General features: G+C 40.2%; 2 protein-coding genes across 2 annotated transcripts; both read right to left on the minus strand.

The window, feature by feature from the left end:
• Positions 1 to 227: 227 nt before the first annotated feature.
• On the minus strand, positions 228 to 1,163 carry LOC122909764 (olfactory receptor 7D4-like). The gene has a single exon (XM_044254290.1). The coding sequence runs from the start codon at positions 1,161 to 1,163 to the stop codon at positions 228 to 230; it is 936 nt and encodes a 311-aa protein (XP_044110225.1).
• Positions 1,164 to 15,800: 14,637 nt separating this feature from the next.
• Positions 15,801 to 16,739, minus strand: LOC122909763 (olfactory receptor 7D2). Its single transcript, XM_044254289.1, has one exon. It carries the CDS (start codon positions 16,737 to 16,739, stop codon positions 15,801 to 15,803), a length of 939 nt encoding a protein of 312 aa, XP_044110224.1.
• Positions 16,740 to 23,705: the final 6,966 nt, after the last annotated feature.

The following is a 23,705-nucleotide window of genomic DNA, read 5'->3' on the forward strand; positions in this document are numbered from 1 at the left end:
GACAAACATGGAATTTTATGGACAGCATATAGAGAAGACAATTGAGAAAGTTCTTTGGAGGGATTTGCTGAGGAGAGACTAATACAAAAACAAATAAAAGAGAATTGATGGGAGCTTTGGGGAATGGATAAATCAAACATGTCTATGAGAAGGGAAAGAGACAGATTCAAGTTCACATTTCCCTTTGCAGCCCCCAATGTCCACTTGGTTCTGAGGCAAGTGGCCCATCATGGACATGAAGCTGCTCTGCTGAGCTTTCGCAGGGCTCCCTTCACATCCTTGTTCCTCAGGCTGTAGATGAAGGGGTTCAGCATGGGGGTGACCACAGTGTACATCACTGAGGCAACCGAACTTCTCTGAGAAGAATGGGTCACAGCAGATGTGAGGTAGACCCCCAGGCTTGTGCCATAGAACAAAGAGACCACAGAGAGATGAGACCCACAAGTAGAAAATGCTTTATACTTGCCCTCAGTGGAGGTCATCCTCATTAAGGAGGAGACAATCTGAGAGTAAGAGAAGAGGATCCCGGTGAGAGGAAACATGCACAACAGGGCGGTGGCAACATACAAGCAGATGTTATTGATGAAGGTGTCAGAGCAGGCCACCTTGAGAATCTGAGCCAGTTCACAGAAGAAATGTGGAAGTTCTGTGCCTGGACAGAAAGTCAGCTGCCCTACCAGTAGAATATGAATCAGGGAAACCAAGAAAATGGTGAGCCAACAAATCAGAACCAGGAGGACACAGAGTCGTGGGTTCATGATGACAGAGTAGTGCAAGGGGTGGCAGATGGCCACATACCTGTCATAAGCCATCACCGTCAAGAGGAAATCATCCATTCCAGCAAAAACCATAAAAAAATACACCTGAGTGATGCATCCTATATAGGAAATATCTTTGCTGTGTGCCTGGATGTTCAGCAGCATCTTGGGGATGGTGGTGGAGGTGAAACAGATGTCAACAAGGGACAGGTTGGAGAGGAAGAAGTACATAGGGGTGTGGAGATGGGGGTCAAAGAGGATAGCCAGGATAATGAGCAGGTTTCCCAGCACAGTGACCAGGTACATGTACAGGAACAAGCCAAAGAGGAGAGGCTGTAGTTCTGGATCTTCTGAGAGGCCCAGAAGGAGGAACACTGATACTTCTGTCTTGTTTCCTGCTCCCATGTAGCTGGTGTGTTTGCTGGAGAAGGAGACAAAAGCAACCTTCAATGAACAGCCAGCTGGCACTTCCTAGTATTTACCTTTGATCCCATTTTGCATGGACATCCTTTACCCTTCATTAGTCCTTTCAATGCCAGTGATCCACTCATTGAAGTGGTAGCCCATTTCCGTCTAAATGTACATAATCATTCAGACTATCTTTGACTTGGCAGAAATGTTTCTCTTTTTATCTGCTACTTACCGGTTCTAATTCTTCTATTCAAATCTGTGGATATAAACTGGTTTCTTCCTTGAGATGATCTTCCAAAATAATTGAAGACATTTAAGATCTTTGATAACTTTCTTTATTCTGATAACCCTATCATAATGATTAAGATAGGTTTTCAACTCAAACAACATTCACTCTGCAACCTGGTGTGTCCTACTGATGTCATAGTTAACTCTCAAAATGTCTTTTCTCCCCCCAAAAATGTGTTTAGTGCTATTGCCTTTTAAAAATAATGATTCAAAATGCTTTTGTGCACAGTACCATGTCAATAAATAACTATTTTCATTAATATATTCCTTTTATGGCAATCACTTTTTGGTAAATAACTGTCCCCAAATACAGTATTATGGAACTGTCATTTAGAAAAAGGGATCTTGAGTCAGACTTTCTGGAATAAAAAATTTGGTCTACCAACTTACTCTCTGTGTGACCCTGACAAAGTTGATAATCTCTTGTTGCTGCAGATATCTCAGTTCTACTATGGGAGTAGTAAATATTCCCTGCATTGCAAGCCTGGGGAGTGAATTGAATGAGATGACACATGTAATGTTTCTAGTATGGTTCTTGTGACATACAGAGGACATTTGACAAATGTGGGCTTCCGTTCTTACCATTACAAAAACTTTGTCCTGTATGGCTATCATTTATCAATATTCTACTTAAACTGTGGCAGCCATCAAAGATGGAATTCTGATCATCATAAACACAACAGGTATGTTACCTGTTTTGACTACCATATAGCACTTCTAGTTAATGAAGCCCCTATGCTTCCCTCTTTCTGATACCACCTGCCAAGTGGATTCTTCGAAGAAAGAAGAAAAAGCCTATGGACTACATAAATAAGAAGGAGGGAAAATCACAAATCATCACAAATCATTAAAATGAAATCAAAGCATGTGTGAGAGTGTATACTGTATGTTCATGCTCACAAGTGGGAGTGTGTAACATTAAAAATCAGAACAGTTAATTGCAAAAAAGATTGATTTGATAAAAAATATTTAAAGCTTCTATAAATCAAACCATCCTAAAAATTGAAAGGAAAATTTAAGATGTGAAAATAAATGCCTACATCTCGATAATAGAAAAAGGTTTTGTATTATTAATGTCTATAGAATGCTAATTAATTGAAAGGAAAACAGAATCACTGAGGACCAGTTTAGCTTAGGACGGTGGGTATAAAAGACTTCTCTGAAATATGAATATTTGAGCTGCTAAAGGAAAAATGGATAATTAACTAAGAGAAACAAGGAGAGGGGACACATTATGGGCAGAAAGAATAGAATTTGCAGTTTCCCCAAGTTGGGTGAGCTTGGTAATGGAAGGGATTTAAGAAGCCAGTGAGATGGAGAGCAGACAGTGAGGTTCATGAGGGACAGAGTGTGTGAGGAGCACATGGGGAGCTTCCTGTACAATTCCTTAATGTGCCTATCATGTTAGTAATTATATATATATATATAATTACATATATAATGTATATCTATCGATATCTAGATATATACTATATATTTTGTGGGCTAGAAATGGAGGCTGTTTTTGCTCACCATTGTTTTCCCAGGGTCTTACATAGTGTCTGCACATAGTAGTTGTTCAACACATGCAAATGTTAGATGTATAATAAAGACTGAGACCAAAAGCATCAACTAGAATGCAAAAAAGGGAATCTTCAAGCTCATCATATACCTGAATGTGAACACAAAATAGAATAGTAAGTTTAAACACAATGCATTCATACCTACTTAAAAGAGTAGGATATCATGAACAAGTCAAACCTATTCTAGGAATGGAAAGATGTTTAATGCTAGGATGTTTGCCAAAACAGCTCACCACAAATAAAGGGAAATGAAGAGGAATCATAGCCATAATCACAATAGAAAATGGATTTGAGAAAATGCAGCAGCTGGGTGCCTGGTTGGCTCAGGTGGTTAGATGATTGCCTTCAGCTCAGATCATGATCCCGGAGTGGAGTCCCAGAATCGAGTCTTGCATTGGCTCCCTGGTCAGTAGGGATTCTGTTCTCCCTCTGATGCTACCCCCTCTTACGCACTCTCTCTCTCTAAAATAAATAAATAAAATTATTTTAAAATGGTGGGGGTGCTTGGGTGGCTTAGTTGTTAGGCGTCTGCCTTTGGCTCAGGTCATGATCCCAGGGTCCTGGGATTGGCCCCTGCATGGGTCTCACTGCTCAGTGGGAAGCCTGTTTCTCCCTTTCCCACTCCCCCTGCTTGTATTCCCTCTCTTGTTGTCTCTCTCTCTGTCAAATAAATAAATAAAATCTTTAAAAAAAAAAAAAGGAAAATGTAGTAGCCATTCCAGTAGTTAGTTGCCAGGATAGAGCTTCTAATTAAGGAGAAAACTAAGAACAATTTCTTTCTTTCTTTTTTTTTTTTTGAGGATTTTATTTATTTATTTGTCAGAGAGAAAGAGAGAGAGAGAAAGCGAGCGAGCGCATGCACAAGCAGGCAGAGTGGCAGGCAGAGGCAGAGAGAGAAGTAGGCTCCCTGCCAAGCAAGGAGTCTGATGCGAGACTCCATCTTAGGACCCTGGGGTCCTGAAGGCAGCAGCTTAAATGACTGAGCCACCCAGGCATCCCAGAACAATTTCTTAACCCAGTGAGGAATAGCTGTTGAAAATTGCAGCCAATGGAATACTCTACATTAAAATACTGAAATATTTGTGTTAAATTCATGAAAAGGACAAGGCAGTCCATTCCAACTTTAATCATTCAACATTCTCATGAACATTTAAAGAGACTAATGAGAAAAGGAAATTAGCCTGAGTGTCAAATGCCAGAAATAATGACATCATTTGTAGATATATAGTGGATACAAAAGGAAAACAAAATAATATAGAACTATTAAGTGCTATCAGTAAGTCAGGGGATATAATAGAAAAATCCAATCAGAGGAGGAACAAAATAGTCGATACCCTGTGTTTAATAGATCTTCAGTGAGTAGTTAATGACTAAATAGTGGGACAGGCAGTTGAACAGGAGCCTACAATTCATGTGTAAGAATAGAGAAGAGGAGGAGACTCACTGGAAAATAACTTACCGGAGAGAGGATCTAGACTCTGAAAGAGAGAAAAGGAAACTTAGCAAGAGCTAGAAAAGACTGACTTAAGTAGCATGTAAAGCAACTTCTAAATATAGAGACTTCAGTTTTGTTGACTAACTAAGTCAACAAAGTATGGGACAGTTTCATTATTTTACAGATAAAGCCCAGTGCCCACCTTCTTACCCCTTTCCCTCGTACTCCTCCAGCTCTGACTGGGAAGCAATGATCCTACCCTCTCTGAGGCTCATCACTGAAGCTTTTACTTCTCTATAGTCTGTCTTGGAGAAGCCCCTTTGGGTTTTTCCCTAGGCTGACAACGGAGAATTATAGGAAAGGGGCAGCAGGGATCTGTTATTATCATCTCAAAGGTTAAGTTCTTAGAGCTCCTCATTAAGTAAATTGTTCTACTGGTGTTCTTCTCTCTGAACCATTCCATTCCCTTAGGATAGAAGGATGAAAGAATGGGGAAATGTCAGATAATGCTATGTCTGTGTAGACAGCAGCTGACCAAGATGAAGATATTTTCTTCGAGGGGAAAGTCTTTTCTCTTTGTTTGACTTCAATGAAAGGTTTCTCCCAAGGAATGTTTAACTCCTATGAGAACTAAACCCAGGAGTGAATGTTCCATGATGTTCATCTCTTCAGAAGTCTTTGAAGATTTCAAAGATCGCTTGGTGTCTGCAGTGTCATGGGGGCAAAGAGGTTCATCCTGAAGAAAAGCAGAGTGGTTAATAGTTTTTGTTCTGTCAAAAGGACTAACCAAATGAGGACTGAAAATATCCCTTGACATTTGCTGGTGACATGGAGGCTAGGGAGGGCTCCATTTTTCATCTCTAACATGAGGGAGAGGGTCATACACAATCCAGGTAGAGTGGGTTGATGAATGGATGATATACAGATGCCAATATAAACCATCTATAAATTTTGTCAGGGAAGATGAGGATAGAGGTAAAACATGGTATGGGAAATCATGGAGTATGGATGGGTAACAAAATTTTTGTTTAATGGAAAATAAGGGAACATGTATCATTTCAAAGAGTGTGATCATATTTACTGCAGACATTTGAGTACACAACACATACTGACTACACAATTCACAGGATGCATGTACAATCTAAATCAATGGCAATCATAAAGTGCTGTATTGCTGATGTGTAGGATATGTGGGTCCGGAAATCAAGGCTTGTTAGTAGAACCAGCCCTCTCTAATGTCATGCCCAGTGAACTGAGTGGGCAGTATTTGCTTCAGGTCTCCTCAACTCTGGCCTCAGCAGCTTTAGAGGTCTTGACGCCTACAAGGGTAGCACTTGCAGAGACATGGAAAAAAGTCCCATAGAACTTCAAGTTATGCAGTTGCCTGGTACTTGAGGTCCCTAATGGCAGAAAAAGGAGTCACCATCTTGGCAGAGTTAATTGACCCTAGTCATGAATGTTATTGTTTGAGCATGACATTGGCACACACTGGTATCCTATTATGTTCAGTCCATGGGTGGGAGCAGCCAGCAGCATCCTCAGAGCAAAGAGTGATGGGTACAGATGGCTCTCAGGCAGTTATGCTCCCACAGCAAGAGATTTGAGTGGTGTGATCTTGGGTGAGTCAGCTTCCTTTAGGTGAGGGCAATTCTCTTGAGAGGGCTAAAGGCTAGGAGCTGTCAGAAGGCCTCACTCCCTGAATCTGGAGAATAACTCCATAATTCTGAAGGGAGAAGTTGGCAACCCAGCCCCAGTTTACTGTCCACTCCATCATCATTTGGATAGTGACCCACAGCCATGTGTACAGGGTCCATGAGAGTTTATTTGTGATACGTGAACATCAGGATTTGGGAAGAACTGTCTTTAGGAAGTGGGAGCCACACTGAGAAATTAAGGATCTTGAGTAAGGCTGAACCAAGCATAATGTCTTTCTGACCTGCTCCTTTGTAACCCAATTCTCTCCCACTAAGGCCATTAACACAGACCATGAGATCAACCCGTGCCACTACCAAGTGGAAATTATTTGTGGGGTACTTCACAGGCACATCAAACTGAACCTTTCCAACAACAAACTCAATTTTTTCCCTCCCTCTTTCCTTCCTTTCTTAATAGGGATGAGGTTGGGGGCGCTTGAATGGCTTTTTGGTTAAGCTGTTAAGCATCTGCCTTGGCTCAGGTCAAGTTCCATCCCAGGAAGACTGCTTCTCTCTTTCCCTCCACACCTCTCTCCCCACTCATGCTCTCTCTCTCTCAAATAAATAAATAAAATCTTTTTAAAAATTTAAAAAATAAGGATGAGATAGGTAATTTGCACGGTCTATCTTTTCAAAACCTTTTTTTAAATTAATTTATTTATTTTCAGCATAACAGTATTCATTATTTTTGCACCACACCCAGTACTCCATGCAATCCCTGCCCTCTATAATACCCACCACCTGGTACCCCAACCTCCCACCCCCCCTCACCACTTCAAACCCCTCAGATTGTTTTTCAGAGTCCTTTGTCTCTCATAGTTCACTTCCCCTTTCAATTCCCCCCAACTCCCTTCTCCTCTCTAACTCCCCATGTCCATACTGCCTAGAGCAATCTATACTTTTAATGCCATTCTGATCAAAACTCCACCAGTATTCTTCAAAGAGCTGGAGTAAATAATCCAAAAATTTGTATGGAATCAGAAGAGACCCCGAATCACTAAGGAAATGTTGAAAAACAAAATAAAATGGGGTACATCACGTTACCTGATTTCAAGTTTTACTACAAAGCTGTGATCACCAAGACAGCATGGTACTGGCATAAAAACAGACACATAGACCAGTGGAACAGAGTAGAGAGCTCCGATATGGACCCTCAACTCTATGGTCAAATAATCTTCGACAGAGCAGGAAAAAATATCCAGTGGAAAAAAGACAGTCTCTTCAATAAATGGTGCTGGGAAAACTGGGCAGCTATATGTAGAAGAATGAAACTCGACCATTCTCTTACACCGTACATAAAGATAAACTCAAAATGGATAAAATACCTCAATGTGAGACAGGAATCCATCAGAATCCTAGAGGAGAACATAGGGAGTAATCTCTTTGATATCAGCCACAGCAACTTCTTTCAAGATATGTCTCCAAAGGCAAAGGAAACAAAAGTGAAGATGAACTTTTGGGACTTCATCAAAATCAAAAGCTTCTGCACAGCAAAGGAAACAGTCAAAAAAACAAAGAGGCAACCCACAGAATGGGAGAAGATATTTGCAAATGACAGTACAGACAAAAGGTTGATATCCAGGATCTATAAAGAACTCCTCAAACTCAACATACACAAAACAGACAAGCATATCAAAAAATGGGCAGAAGATATGAACAGACACCTCTCCAATGAAGACATACAAATGGCTATCAGACACATGAAAAAATGCTCATCATCATTAGCCCTCAGGGAGATTCAAATTAAAACCACACTGAGATATCACCTTACACAAGTTAGAATGGCCAAAATTAACAAGACAGGAAACAACATGTGTTGGAGGGGATGTGGAGAAAGGGGAACCCTCTTCCACTGCTGGTGGGAATGCAAGTTGGTGCAGCCACTTTGGAGAACAGTGTGGAGATTCCTCAAGAAATTAAAAATAGAACTTCTCTATGACCCTGCCATTGCACTCCTGGGTATTTACCCCAAAGATACAGATGTCGTGAAAAGAAGGGCCATCTGTACCCCAATGTTTATAGCAGCAATGGCCACGGTCGCCAAACTGTGGAAAGAACCAAGATGCCCTTCAACGGACGAATGGATAAGGAAGATGTGGTCCATATACACTATGGAGTATTATGCCTCCATCAGAAATACCCAACTTTTGTAGCAACATAGATGGGACTGGAAGAGATTATGCTGAGTGAAATAAGTCAAGCAGAGAGAGTCAATTATCATATGGTCTTCAAAACTTTTTAATAGAAAACTTTCAAAACTTTTGAATTTGAAACATGAACCTATTCCCAAGACAAATAATAACTATTTTAAAGCAGGATAATAAGTCTCAAATTGCTAACATCACAAAATTACCTTAGGCAAAGCCTGGTGTAGATGCAATTTGTGAAGAAAAATTATGGAAGCTTTATTTAAAACAATTTTGATAAATAGGAAAGTGGACAAATTGGAGTTCATAGAAAGGATATTGGTAATTTGGGATATTGTATCAGAAAATGGATGGATTATACAAATTCTTTCATCTACTTGAAGAGTGATGTCTTAGTTTGGGCTGTTATAACAAAATATCATAAACTGGGTGGCTGTAACAACAAAAAATATTCCTCACAGTTCTGGAGGCTAGACATCTGAGAGTAGGGTGCCAGGACAATCAAGTTGTGGTGAAAGCCCTTTTCTGGGTTGCACATGGCTGACTTCTCATTGTATCCACACATGGCAGAGAGAAGAAACAAATTCTCTTGTGCTTCTCATAAGAATATTAATTCTATTCATGAGGGCTTTATCTTTATGGCTATCTAATCCTAATTATCTTCCAAGGCTCCACCTCCTAATATCATCACTTTGGGGGTTAGGGTTTCAGTGTTTGAATTTTGAGGGAACAGAAACTTTCAATCCATAGTAAGTACTAATGAGGAAATGAGCTTCCATTGAGGATGTGAATGGCTGCTACAAGGGAATGGCATAATTTCATTCTTTCTTATAGATGAGTAATATTCCATTGTATATATAGATGACATCTTTGTACATTCATCTATTGATGGGCACTTGCATTCCTTCCATATCTTGGCTATTGTAAATAAATCTAGAATAAACATAGGGGTACACATATCTTTTTGAATCAGTGTTTTTTTTAATTTCTTTGGGTAAATACACAGCAGTGAAATTACTGAATCATATGGTAATTCTATTACTGAGCCATAAAAAAATAATGAAATATTGTCATTAAAACAACAGTGAAAGATCTAGAGGGTATAATGCTAAGTGAAATCAGAGAAAGATAAATACCATATAATTTCACTCATATGTGGAGTTTAAGAAACAGAACTAATAAGGGAAAAAAAGAGACAAAAATCCAGACTCCTAAATATAGATAACAAGCTGGTGGTTGTCAGAGGGAAGATGGGAGGATATGGGTGAAATAGGGGAGGGGATTAAGAGTACATTCATTGTGATGAGCATTTAGTGATGTATAGAATTTTTGAATCATTCTATTATACACCTGAGATTAATATAACACTGTATGTCAATTATGCTGGAATTTTTAAAAACTAATTTTTTTCCCAATTTATTTATTTTCAGAAAAACAGTATTCATTATTTTTTCACCACACCCAGTGCTCCATGCAAGCCGTGCCCTCTATAATACCCACCACCTGGTACCCCCAACCTCCCACCCCCCCGCCACTTCAAACCCCTCAGACTGTTTTTCAGAGTCCAGAGTCTCTCATGGTTCACCTCCCCTTCCAATTTACACAAATGCCCTACTCCTCTCTAACGCCCCTTGTCCTCCATGATATTTGTTATGCTCCACAAATAAGTGAAACCATATGATAATTGACTCTCTCTGCTTGACTTATTTCACTCAGCATAATCTCTTCCAGTCCCGTCCATGTTGCTACAAAAGTTGGGTATTCATCCTTTCTGATGGAGGCATAATACTCCATAGTGTATATGGACCACATCTTCCTTATCCATTCATCCGTTGAAGGGCATCTTGGTTCTTTCCATAGTTTGGCGACTGTGTCCATTGCTGCTATAATCATTGGGGTACAGATGGCCCTTCTTTTCATGACATCTGTATCTTTGGGGTAAATACCCAGGAGTGCAATGGCAGGGTCATAGGGAAGCTCTATTTTTAATTTCTTGAGGAATCTCCACACTGTTTTCCAAAGAGGCTGCAAAAACTAATTTTTTTAATGAAATAAAGAAAAATATTAGTGGCACATTTGTTCTGAGAGAACTGGAGTATATTTTAAGTTCTATAATGTACTTGCAGAATGACTCATCTATCTTCCCCCAAACAGTCCTTGGTATTAGTGGATCCATTACAGGGAATTCAGTCTTGCTTAAGGAAATCCATCCTCTCATTTAAAAATTTTATGAAGTGGGAGTGCCTGGGTGGCTCAGTGGGTTAAATCCTCTGCCTTTGGCTCAGGTCATGGTCCCAGGGTCCTGGGATTGAGCCCCACATCAGGCTTTCTGCTCGGTGGGGAGGCTGCTTCCTCCTCTCTCTCTCTACCTGCCTACTTGTTATCTCTGTTTGTCAAATAAATAAATAAAAATCTTTAAAAAAATTTTTAAGAAGTGAAACGAATGGCATGGATTTCTTTCCCACCTCTATGAGTCTATAAACCTCTTGGTCCGCATTTATTTAAAAAAACGTGGTTCAAATCTGGTTTCATTCATTTAACAAATATTTGAGTGCCTACCATGTGGTACGGACTCTGTGTATAGTCAGATCAAAGTTGGCTAAAAACAGATCATACAATGACTATGTTGTGTAAGAGGTGGCAGATGGCCACAAACTGGTCATAGGCCGTGGTGGTCTGGAGAACAATGTTCAAATACCCAAACACTATGAAAAGATACATCTGAGTGATACAGCTTGCAAACATAACGGCTTTGTTCTCTGTATGGATGTTCACTAGCATTTCTGGAACCATGGTGGAATTGAAACAAATATCAGAAAGACAGGTGAAAGAGGATGAAGTACATGGGTGAGTGGAGGTCAAAGCCAGAGCTGATGGCGAGAATGATAATAGGTTTTCAAGGATTGTGGCCAGGGATATGGACAAGAATAGTCTGAAGAAGAGAATCCCAAGAAGAAAATTCTTGGGGAAAAAAAACCTGTTTGGTTTCCTGCTCCCATTTAGTTGATGATTCTGCCAGGAAACAAGCAAAGCAATGCTAATTGATTCAATTAGCATTACTTTAATTAATTAAACATTCCTTTTGTTACTTACTTTTTTAAAAAAAGATTTTATTTTTAACTAATCTCTACACCCAGTGTGGGGCTTGGATTTATAATCCAGAGATGAAGGATCTCATGCTCCACCGACTGAACCAGGCAGATGCCTCCTGTTATTTTATTTCTAAACAGCTTAGCTAATTGGGAGAGCGAAAACCATAATAAAATGGAAACTGTGCTTGACAGTTCTATTCCAGTGTGGGAAATTTGAAGGCGCTCATGTTTTTCCTCACAGTGGGAGTTCTTCTCTCCCTAGGTATGATCTCATAGTTCACGTTTCCCTCTAAAAAATATCCCATTAGAGTCTAAGCTACATGTTCTTTGCCAATCAAAATACTTAAATAGCAATTGTAAAGGGCCTGCTAAGTGTCTGATGGCACCCTTAGTCAAAGACTTGCCCTATCAGATATGAATATAAAAACACATAACAGTGTCAATAAAACCTACTAACAAAACCAATAGTAAACACCATGGTCTTTAACATTATTCATTTACTATAAACAGCACCCCCTTACATGTGTTATCATTTTTATTTTAGAGATGAGTAACAGATGTAGAGAGAAGCTGACCGGCTTGCAAATGGCAGAGCTGGAATTGGACCAGATGCCTAATTTCAGAATAGGTAGAAAATGCAGTTTGAGAATTTGAAAATTAAAAGGTGACTTCATAAGTCAGTGGGAAAAAGAGGACTCACATAAAGTGTGAGAACAGATTTGTTTTTTCATTTGGAAGGAATAGATTTCTTTTTTTGTTTTTGTTTTTGATGAGGGAGCAGGAGGCTGGCTGAGGACAGAGTAGAAGCTGGCGCCTTGCACCCCCTCTTCACCCGCTCCCCTCCATATGTGTAGCATTCCTCAGGCACCCCTGACTGCCATAAAACGATAAATAGTTAACTTGCAGGGATCGCAATCCTGCAGAACAGGAATCTCCCTTGCTCTACAGGTATCCTAGAGATCTAAACAGGGAGGTTACCTTATCAATAGCACAAATTTCCAGAGGCAAATAACTCTCATTTCCTGAAGCCCTAATGTCCCCCTCCCCACCATAAACTGGAGGAGACTGAGGTAGAAGGGAATGTGAATGACAGCAGGGTCATAATACCCCACTAAGAATCTCCCAACTATCTTGATGTTAATGCCTGACCTAAAAACGACATTGATCAAGCCATAAGGGCAAGGACTCCCCCCCCCCCCCCCCCCCCCCCGGCACCTTGTAGGCCCACCTTAGCACGTGAGAGCTCTGTCGAAATCTCCCATCCCTTCACCACCTCCCCCCAACCGCAAGGTATATAACACGCCTACCCTAACAACTCGGGGCGGCCGCATCTCTGCCTGCCCACGGGTCCTGTCCCCGTGCTCTAATAAACCACCTTTTTGCACCAGAGACGTCTTAAGAATTCTTTCTTTAGCCGTCGGCTCCGAACCTCACCCCACCAAACCTGACTTAGGTTCTAGAACTTCATCAGTTTTTGTTTTTGTTTTTGTTTTTTTCCAATTTATTTATTTTCAGAAAAACAGTATTCATTATTTTTTCACCACACCCAGTGCTCCATGCAAGCCATGCCCTCTATAATACCCACCACCTGGTACCCCAACCTCCCACCCCCCCCGCCACTTCAAACCCCTCAGACTGTTTTTCAGAGTCCATAGTCTCTCATGGTTCACCTCCCCTTCCAATTTACCCAAATTCCCTACTCCTCTCTAACGCCCCTTGTCCTCCATGCTATTGGTTATGCTCCACAAATAAGTGAACCCATATGAAGGAATAGATTTCTACCTCTCACTGAACAGAAATATATTGTTGGTAGAGTACATTTTAGAAATGAAAAGACAAATCTGAACTCTAGGAAAGAACTGTTGAAAAATTTGTTTGCTATAATACATGGATAAAGATATTAACAGTATGATGCAAAATCCCAATCCAAATCATGTCCTATCAGAGATATGACATATCACACTGGAAGGAGATTGTGAATTATGACACTAAAGAAATAATATTTATATGTTAAAAACCCTATTCAAAATAGAACTTCTCTATGACCCTGCCATTGCACTCCTGGGTATTTACCCCAAAGATACAGATGGAGTGAAAAGAAGGGCCATCTGTACCCCAATGTTTATAGCAGCAATGGCCATGGTCGCCAAACTGTGGAAAGAACCAAGATGCCCTTCAACAGACGAATGGATAAGGAAGATGTGGTGCATACACAATATGGAGTATTATGCCTCCATCAGAAAGGACGAATACCCAACTTTTGTAGCAACATGGACGGGACTGGAAGAGATTATGCTGAGTGAAATAAGTCAAGCAGAGAGAGTCAATTATCATATGGTTTCAGTTATTTGTGGAGCATAACAAATATCATGGAGGACATGGGGAGTTAGAGAGGAGAAGGGAATTTGGGTAAATTGGAAGGGGAGGTGAACCATGAGAGACTATGGACTCTGAAAAACAATCTGAGGGGATTGAAGTGGTGGGGTGGTGGGAGGTTGGGGTACCAAGTGGTGGGTATTAGAGAGGGCACGGATTGCATGGAGCACTGGGTGTGGTGAAAAAATCATGAATACTGTTATGCTGAAAATAAATAAAAAATAAATTTAAAAAAATCCTTATTCAAATTACCATTTTGGGAACTAGACTAATATTCTTGAGGGGTCCAGTTAGACAATGTGATATCTCCTACAGTCCTCTAAGTGGTTAGTGCCATCTTGTTTTAAGTTATACAGGACTCCAAGGCTACCATAGAAAGTATTACTTCTTCAGAGGAATTTACCTTCCATTGAAAGAGCATTTCTGGGAGCACCTGGGTTGTTCAGTCGTTTAAGTATGTGACTCTTGATTTTAGCTCAGGTCATGATCTTGGGCTGTGAGATTGATCCCCCCATTGGGCTAATGTGCTGGGCATGGAGTCTGCTTAAAGCTGTCTTTTTCCTTCTCCCTCGTCCCTCCCCACAACTCTCTCTTAAAAAAAAGAGAGAGAGGGAGAGAGAGAGAGAGAGCACTTTCTGGTACAATAATAAATTAATTCTCCTCTTTTAAGGATGTGGGCCATGTACATATTAACATATATATGTACATGTGTATTTTTGTGTGTATAAGTATTAATGTGAAATTGAATTAAAGTTCTCAATAAAGAGTGGAAGGATCACAAAGGAATGAAAAAGATGATCTCAGATTTACTCTTAGCATGACAGTAAAAATCATCAGAGTAATGGATTTCCAGCTTTGGGATAGATAACAGTCAGAATAGGTTAGGCTCTATTGTTGAAAACAGCAACGGTGTGTGTAACAGAACTAAAATTTTGGATTTAATGAATAAATGATTTAAAGAACAAATTTAAAGAACAAATTCTGGTTTAATGAAACAAAATCTTGTTTCTTTCTCTTGAAAAGTGTCTACCAACTTGGGCAACCATCCAGGGGAGTCCCCCACCTATTGGCCAGCTTTCTAGACTCTTTGGATCTTGTGATGTCTTCATCCACAATAGCTATAACAAGGGAAGAATGAACATGAAGTATAATGTACCAGCTCTTCAACTGTTTCGGTCTAGAAGGGACCCACAACTTCCATTCATATTTTAGCGGACACATCAAAACCTATTATTACCACCTTTAACTTCAAGGGACAAAGAAAATGCCATTCTTTTGGGTATCCAATAGGAGAGGATAACCAGAAATATTGTCAAGCAAGCAATAAAATTCACCATTGAACTGTACACATTGAAATCCATGTGAAAAGCTGGGCAGCCTGCTCTAAAAATATGGGCTCAGGGTCAGAGTTCTGGATTTTAATCCTGGTCTTGCCACTTGGTCTCTCTATAATGTTGGGAAAGATTTTTAAGCTCTTAGATTCTCAATTTCCGTAATTCTAAAACGAAGACAGTAATCATTCGCATTGAGGAAAATCTTATAAGATAGTAGAGAGATGTTAACATAGGCTTCCTATATAATAAGTACTGAAACACTGACTGTATTTTGATATGTATTTTATCCAGTTAAAAAAACCCAAAACACTGTTGGTAATACATGCACATGAACAACACAGATCTACAACAAAGCACATAGAAACAAGTTAAGGTAAATTATCAATAGTTTAGCATTCTCTGCCAACATCTGAGATAACAAGGCTAAAGCAAATGCTCCAAATCCAAGTTAGAACTCAGTTGTGAGGAAGTAAGAGAGAAGATTGAGGACATAATTTTTTGGACAGCAGAGAGGGCAGAAAGATCATCAGATAAATTATGTGGAAGTTAATTGTTTAAAAGTGTGTAGAAACTAGGAGAGAGCAGTCATAGACTCTTCAGGATTAGGTGAAAGAGGATTTGCAAGATTCAAGAGTAAACTTTAGAATCGAAGGTTTTTCCCTTGGGATCCATAAAACTTTTTAGTCCTGGGCCAAGAGATCCATCACAAACAAGAGGTCACTCTACTGAGAAGTCTTCCCAAAGCCCCCTTCACATCCTTGTTCCTCAAGCTGTAGATGAAGGGGTTCAGCATGGGGGTGACCACAGTGTACATCACCGAAGCCACAGAGACTTGCTGGGGGGAATGAGTTACTGCAGAAGTGAAGTAGACCCCAACACCTGTCCCATAAAATAAAGAAACTACTGAGAGGTGAGACCCACAGGTGGAAAACGCTTTTTGCTTCCCCCCCGATGAAGACATCTTCCTAATGGATGAAGCAATCTGTGAGTAGGAGAAAAGGATCCCAACAAGGGGAAAAACACCCAGCACACCAGTCATAAAGTATATCAGTGTGCTGTTCAGGAAGGTATCAGAGCAGGCCAGCTTGAGAATCTGTGTCAGTTCACAGAAGAAATGTGGAATTTCAAGATCTCTGCAAAAGCTTAGATGCATCATCAGAGAGATGTGAAGAAGGGATGTCATGACACCAATAAACCAGGTCATAAAAACCAGCAGGCCACAAAGGCGGGCATTCATGATGAGCGTGTAGTGCAGGGGGTGGCAGATGGCCACAAACCGGTCATAGGCCATTACAGTCAGGAGTAGAGTGTCCAGGATAGGAAAGAACATGGAAAAATAGACCTGCGAGAGGCAGTCCATGTAGGAGATGGCTTTGTTCTCTGTGTGGATGTTCAACAGCACCTTGGGCACTATGGTGGTGCTGAAACAGATGTCGACCAAAGACAGGTTGGAGAGGAAGAAGTACATGGGGGTGTGGAGGTGGGGGTCAGAGCAGATGGCCAGGATGATGAGCAAGTTCCCAAGCACAGTGACTAAGAACATGGACAGGAACAGCCCGAATATGAAGGGCTGTAGTTCTGGATCCTCAGAGAGCCCAAGGAGGATGAACTCTAAAATTCCTGTTCGGTTTCTTTCTTCCATGTACCTGATAGAACTACAAAGGAAGACAAGAGCAACATGAATGAGCAGCAAACTGGTACCCTCCATTTGATAAAAATGTTGGCCATGCCATTCACTCAAGTTATTTATGAAGTCAGTCACTTTGTCTAAGTGTTGGGTCTCCTTTCACTTACAAGTGAAATCTGAAAAAAATGGAATCTCTTATGCCATCCACTTATCTTGAGCAAACTAAGTCAGCTTGAGAAGGACAAATATATGATTTCACTTGTATGTGCAATTTAAGAAACAAAACAAACAGTTACAGTGGAAAGAGAGAGGAAAACCAGAGTGCCTGGGTGGCTCAGTAGGTTAAGCATCAGTTTTCAGCTCAGATCATGATCTTAGGGTCCTGGGTTCCAGGCCCATGTTGAGCTACCTGCTCAGCAGGGAGTCTGCTTCTCCTCCCTCTGCCCTTCCTATTCTCATGCTCGCTCTCTTTCTCCCTCTCTAATAAATCAATAAAATCTTAAAGAGAGAGAAAGAGAGAGAGAAACCAAGAAACAGACTCTTAACTATAGAGAACAAGCTGATGGTTAGCAGAGGAGGGGCTGGTAGGGGGTTGGTTTAAATAGGTGATGGGGATTAAAGAGTACATTTGTTGTGATGAACAACAAATGAAGAGTACATTTGTTGTGATGTTGAATGAATGTGTTGAATCAGGGACACCCGGGTGGCTCATTCAGTTAAGCATCCGCCTTTGGCTCCGGTCATGATCCCAGGGTCCTGGGATGGAGCCCTGCATTGGGCTCCCTGCTGACCTGGGAATCTGCTTCTCCCTCTGCCACTCCCCCTGCTTTTGCTCTTTCTCTCTGTCAAATAAAGGAATTCTAAAAAAAAGAGAGAGAGAGGAAGTGTTGGATCTCTAAATTATACACTTGAAACTAATATTATACTATATGTTAACTAACTGGAATTTAAATAAAAACGTCCCCCCCAAAACTGAAAAAAAATCCATTTTATAACAACAGAAGTAAAATGCAATCCTACAGCATTGAGTTCAGAATTCTTAATTACCTATCTTTTTAAAAAATTTTTAAATTTAAATTCAATTTACTCAGCATATACTATATTTTTAGTTTCAGGGGTAGAATTTAATGATTCATCAGTTGCATGTAACACCCAGTGCTCATTATATCAAGTGCCCTCCTTAATGCCCATCACCTAATTACCCCATCTCCTCCTCCTGACCTCCCCTCCAGCAACCCTCAGTTTGTTTCCTAGAGTTAATAGTCCCTATGGTTTGCCTCCCTCTCTGTTTTTATCCTAACCACCTCTCTTAAGCATCCATTTTATAGTAATCCTGTCACATGTTTATGGAGCCTCAAAATGACACATCAACATTATGTACCTCCTAGTAGGAGGCACCAGAAAGGACCCAATGCTACTTCCCTGAGATTCCTGCCAAGGATGCAGGAGTTCAAACTAAAGACTAGGGAGCATTGGACAAACCTAAACGGAGGGACATTCTACAAGTTCTGACCTGCGCCCTTCAAAAATGCCAATGTCATCAGATACAAAGATAGTCTAGAACTGTTCCAGATTAAAGGAAGCTTAAGAGATGTGTCAATCAAGAAATGCATGATCCTGGACCTTCGTTTGCCTCAGGATAATTTTCAAAATAGGAATGCGTTCTGTAAATTTGTAGTAGTATTATATCAATGTTACTATCTTGATTTTGATCATTGTATTGTGGTTGTGTGAGGAAAATGTCCTTGTTTCTAGGGAATACCAAAGAGTTAGAGGTAAAAAGGTACCATATTTGCAGTGTGGCTAACTTGCAAACGGTTCTGAAAACACATATGAAGAATTGGAAGGGGAGGTGAACCATGAGAGACTATGGACTCTGAAAAAGAGTCTGAGGGGTTTGAAGTGGCGGGGGTGGTGGGAGGTTGGGGTACCAGGTGGTGGGTATTAGAGAGGGCACGGCTTGCATGGAGCACTGGGTGTGGTGAAAAAATAATAAATACTGTTTTTCTGAAAATAAAAAAAAAAGAAGAGAAAGAGAGAAAAATGGTTGAAGAAAAAGTAAAGATGGTAAAATTTAACATTTGGGGGATCTGGTCAAGGATATACGTAGGAGCTATTTATGTTGTTCTTCCAACTTTTCTGTCAATCTGAGATGAGGTCAAAATTAAAAGTTAAAAAGTAGCAGTTTCACACAATGCCCAGTCCAAAAAAAAACAAAAACAAAAACACAAACAAAACAACAAACCAACAACATAAAAACCCATCCATGATTGTATGGAGCACTGGGTGTGGTGAAAAAATAATGAATACTGTTATGCTGAAAATAAATAAAAATTGTTTAAATTAAAAAAAAAATCCATGAGATGTTGTCAGGAAAGAGTCAAACTTCTAAGACCACTGCAGGTGAGGTGACCATTCACAGATTTAGAGCCCACATTCACACTTCCCTAGAAACCTCAGCCAGGGGAAGTAGTCTAAAGTGGTCCTGGATGAAACGCATTCTAGGTCTCAGGCAGAAGCAACACAAATCTCTTGGAAAGAGCTTTCACTTGAGGATGTCTGCCTCCGTGTCCACAAGGGAGATTGGTCTGAGATTTTTCCATCTTTTAACAGCCTTTCCATGCTTGCCTGTCAATGCTGGTTCCTTCCGACTTCCCAGTCTTATTAAGGGTCACACCAGCCCTTCCCTTCTGAAGCACCAACACTTCTGCCTTCTTAGGAATTCTAAAAATGCTGTGATTCTTCCCCTAACCATGCCTGTGGAGTACTGCCCTCCCTGCCAGGGCTCTTGCATGCCTTTGTCTTTCCTGTGATCCTCCCCATCCTTATTTCTCAGAGGAAACATCACTTCCTCAGAGGAGCCCTCTCTGAGCCCTCCCTTTCTGCCCACTGTGTAGTTCCCTAATCCATGCCTTTACAGTCTCCTGCGTTTTTCTTCACTGCACAAATCACAACTATATATTCACATTTACTTATGGAATGCTTTAATATCCGTCCCTCTCACCACTGAATCATAAACCACACAAGTTCAGATCACATGTTACAAAATTTACTTTTCCTCACATTCTCCCCGTGCTTTGTACTCAAGCGTCATGGAAAGTGGAATAAAGACTGAAACCAAAAATGATCACATATATTACATACCAGAAGGCTACAGGTTGATCTCACATTGACTGTGGAAGCAACAAACTGAAAAAGAAAAAGATTCATGGAGCATGAATCAATTGATGCAGAAAATAGTATAGCTTCAAAAGAAATAAAATACATTTAATTAAATCTAACAGTTACTGATGGGAAGGGAACAGGGTAAAATTTTAGTCACAGGGAATCAAGAATATTACCAAAAGGTGATCAAGAATAGCTATGCTAAAGCAAGGATTAATCCAAGGTCTGTTATTAAACCCTCAGAAACAGACCAAGGAAACAAAAAGCTGAAAGGGGAAATGATGCCTGTTGTTGTAATTATTTAACATTGTCTCCAATTACTCAAAAGAAATGCCCAAAGACAGAAAAGTGAAAGCGATATATTAGGAAATCAGAAGCAAATCTGGCCGCTGTCGGCTGCTGCAACACTGAAGAAAGTCAACTTAAACACAATGAGGATGAATCAGTGTCATTAACCTCTTACAGATCTGTAAACAACCATTAGGAAAGACAAGAGAAAGGCCTGTTCACAATTGCAATGACAACATAGATAACACCCGGCATGGAGTGAGCGTTCAGTATACATTTCATGAATCACAGATTGTATACAACCTGCTAGAAACCAAGTCATGGTGATGGTGGGGTGGAGAAGCTGATATCCTTCCGGACAGAGATTCTTCAATTATTGCATGCACTAGAATCACCTAGAGGTTTTGCTAAAACAGATTTCTGGGTCTCCCCCCCAGAGTTTTGTCAGCAGGTCTTGGGCAGGGACTGGGAAGATGCATTTCTTTTTCTTTTTTTTTTTTTCTTTTAGATTTTATTTATTTGACAAAGAGAGAAAGAGAGCACAATTAGGCAGAGAGGCAGGTGGCGGGGAGGGGAGAGGAAGCAGGCTCCCCGCTGAGCAGAGAGCCTGATGTGGGGCTCGATCCAAGGATCCTGAGATCATGACCTGAGCCCGAAGGCAGAGGCTCAACCCACTGAGCCACCCAGGTGCCCCAGAAGATGCATTTCTAACAAGCTCCCAGGAGATGCTGCTGCGGCTGCTCCAGGAACCCCATTTTGAGAGCTGCCACACTAGAGAAGCACAAGGAAGCCATGAGCAGGTGAGTTTGAAACTCTTAAGAGTCCACTTGAGCGAGTGCCCATGCCAGTGACACTGAGAAGTCGCTAGTTTCCAGAATGAGGGCCCATTAGAGCTGGCGGCAACAGAAAATAGTAGCAGCGGAATCCAAAAAGACATAAATAACAAGGGAAATAAATTCTAGAGGTTTAAAAAAAAAAAAACAAAAAAACAGCCATGAGTCATTATCCATCCTATTACCTCCTTCCCCCAACCGATTTTAAATCCTCCTTTTCATACCCAGTACTCACTAGGACAGTGTGACTCAACTGGCTGGCACTGCATAAAGAAATATTGGTGCAATGTCTTTCTCCTCTATTAGATGTGGATGACAGATTCTATACCAGAGAATAGGGAGACAGAACCTGTCACCAAGTCATATCTGTGAGAGGCACAGGGGTGGTCTCCTCCTGGTCAGGTGTCACTGAACTATGGGTGAGGATGCTAGGGAAGTGTTTATGGTTTCTTGAGTCCCTGGGGGGATGATTTCTCATTGCTCTTCATTAAATAAATTGTTCCTCTGATGGGCTATTCTTCAAGTCATTCAACTCCTTTGGGGTAATGAGAAAATGGCAGAACAGACCCATGTGTGCTAATTCTGTTTTCCAGGAAGGCATCTTTGGAGCCAGATGGATCTCTCTGCCCCTGTGGGCTTATTCCTTCTTGGAAGAGCTTTCATCACTATGGATTTGCCTTTGAGGAAAAGAGGTTCTCCCTCAGGAATGCGTCCTTGCTGCAAAGACCCATCTCCCCATAGCCACAGTACTTAGGGCCCGTCTCAAAGTAACACAGAAGAAAGAAAGATGCACCTGTCTCAGTGAATCTCGTGTGACCATACTGTGACTGTATAGGCAATATAGTATCGAAGACGGTGTATAGATAAACAGTCCTGCTTCAAGAGAGGGAGGGTCAACCGTGTAAAATGATGACCCTAGGTCAAGTAGTAAAGGCTGAACAATGTCCTTTGGATTTATTGACATGGAAAATAATAGAATGATTTGGTGAAGGGGTGGGGAAGAGTCTGCTTATGCAGGGACTGGAGGGTGGCTCAGCAGTGAGAAAACTGACCTCTTGAGTGCAGAAAAGTGACCTCTTCATCTGTCAAGAATGTTCTCAATAGAGAGAGAGTAATACCATGTATTTTTTTTTCATTTTGGACATGAGAAAATATTTAAATGACAAAGGAAGCACTCCAGTTGATTTGTAGAAAATTCAACTGATATTCCATGATTTACCATAAAAACAAGTTCTGCCTTATGTTTTTAAATGAATAAATCAAGGGCACTTGGGTGGTTCCGTTTGTTAAGCATTGACTCTGATCTCAGCTCAGGTCTTGATCTCAGGTTCGTGAGTTCAAGCCATGAGTTGGGTATGGAACCTACTTAAAAATATTTAAAAATGAACAAATCGTTTATTTTGAAAATTATTTACTCTTAATTATAAGTGAAATGTATCATTTTTAATCAGTTGAGTAAATTAAAACTGGAATGATGAAATCAAAGTCAAATGTATTATTAACACAACTTTAGTGAGTAGATGAAAGTTCCTGTCAACAAGTATAAATAGCTTTCTACCATATGTGTATATATATATAACTTAACAAGCATTTGTAATCTCAGTGGTATAACCCAACAGCCATTGGAACCATAACTATAAGGCTTCAAATATTATATGGGAAATTTCTTCATCCCTTAATAGTCTCTAAATAGTCTTAGAGAGCAAAAACTTCACAATAGCAAGATTCAAAAAACCTATGACATGAATTCATATTTTTAGGCTATGAACAGAACACATTGCGTAATAAATTTAGAAATTCTTTGAGACAAAAATGTAACAAAACATTAATTGGACAGGGTCTCTTACATCACAAGACTCAGTTAAAGAAAATTATGTGCATTTTTTCAAAATTTGAATCAATTGTCGTCTGATATTCTTTATTTAGACTGTGGACAATCATTCAGTTGAAACTTCTATGTTAAAAAATATCCTTTTTTGACTTTTCCTGATATTTTCCTAACAAAATTTTGATAACTGAAAAAATATGTTTTATCATCCATCTAAAAAATCTTTCTCTTTATTTTCTGTGTAAGGTTCTGACCAATACCTGTAGCTGACCAAAGTTATAAGAACAAATCTGGGAAAAAAATGGCTTTAAAACATCTGTTGATTATACACCCATGTTCACAGAAGTTTATTCACATAGACAAAAGCTGGAGGCAACTAAAGTATCCACTGTGAGACTCACAGATGAACAAAATGTGGTGTAAACATACAGGGAATATTATTCACCCTAAGAAAGGAAGAAGTTCTGACATACACTACGACATGGATGAACATTGGAGACATTGTTCTAAGTGAAATAGGGCTCTCCTGAAATGACAGAAACATGTCACTCTACTTATGGGAAGTTCCGAGGGTAGTCAAATTCAGAGAGAGAGAGAGAGGACGTGGCGGGATCCAGGGGTGGGGCAGGGAGTGGGAGTGGTCATTGTCTCATGGGTACAGAGTCTCAGCTTGGAAAGATGAGAAAGTTCTGGAGATGGATGGAGGGGATGGTTGCACAACAATGTGAATGTACCTAATGCCACTGAGCTGTGTACTAAAAGTGGTTAAAATGGTAACTTTTATATATGTTTTTATTAATATATAATTATTAATATATATTATATTTAGTACATATACTATATATAATATAGTGTGTGCAAAATAAT

Source organism: Neovison vison, chromosome 6 (assembly GCF_020171115.1).
Source record: "Neovison vison isolate M4711 chromosome 6, ASM_NN_V1, whole genome shotgun sequence".
Taxonomy (NCBI): Eukaryota; Metazoa; Chordata; class Mammalia; order Carnivora; family Mustelidae; genus Neogale; species Neogale vison.

Coding starts and splice junctions, on each gene's coding strand:
- LOC122909764 (XM_044254290.1), bottom strand. CDS start 1,163: ATGGGAGCAGGAAACAAGACAGAAGTATCAGTGTTCCTCCTTCTGGGC.
- LOC122909763 (XM_044254289.1), bottom strand. CDS start 16,739: ATGGAAGAAAGAAACCGAACAGGAATTTTAGAGTTCATCCTCCTTGGG.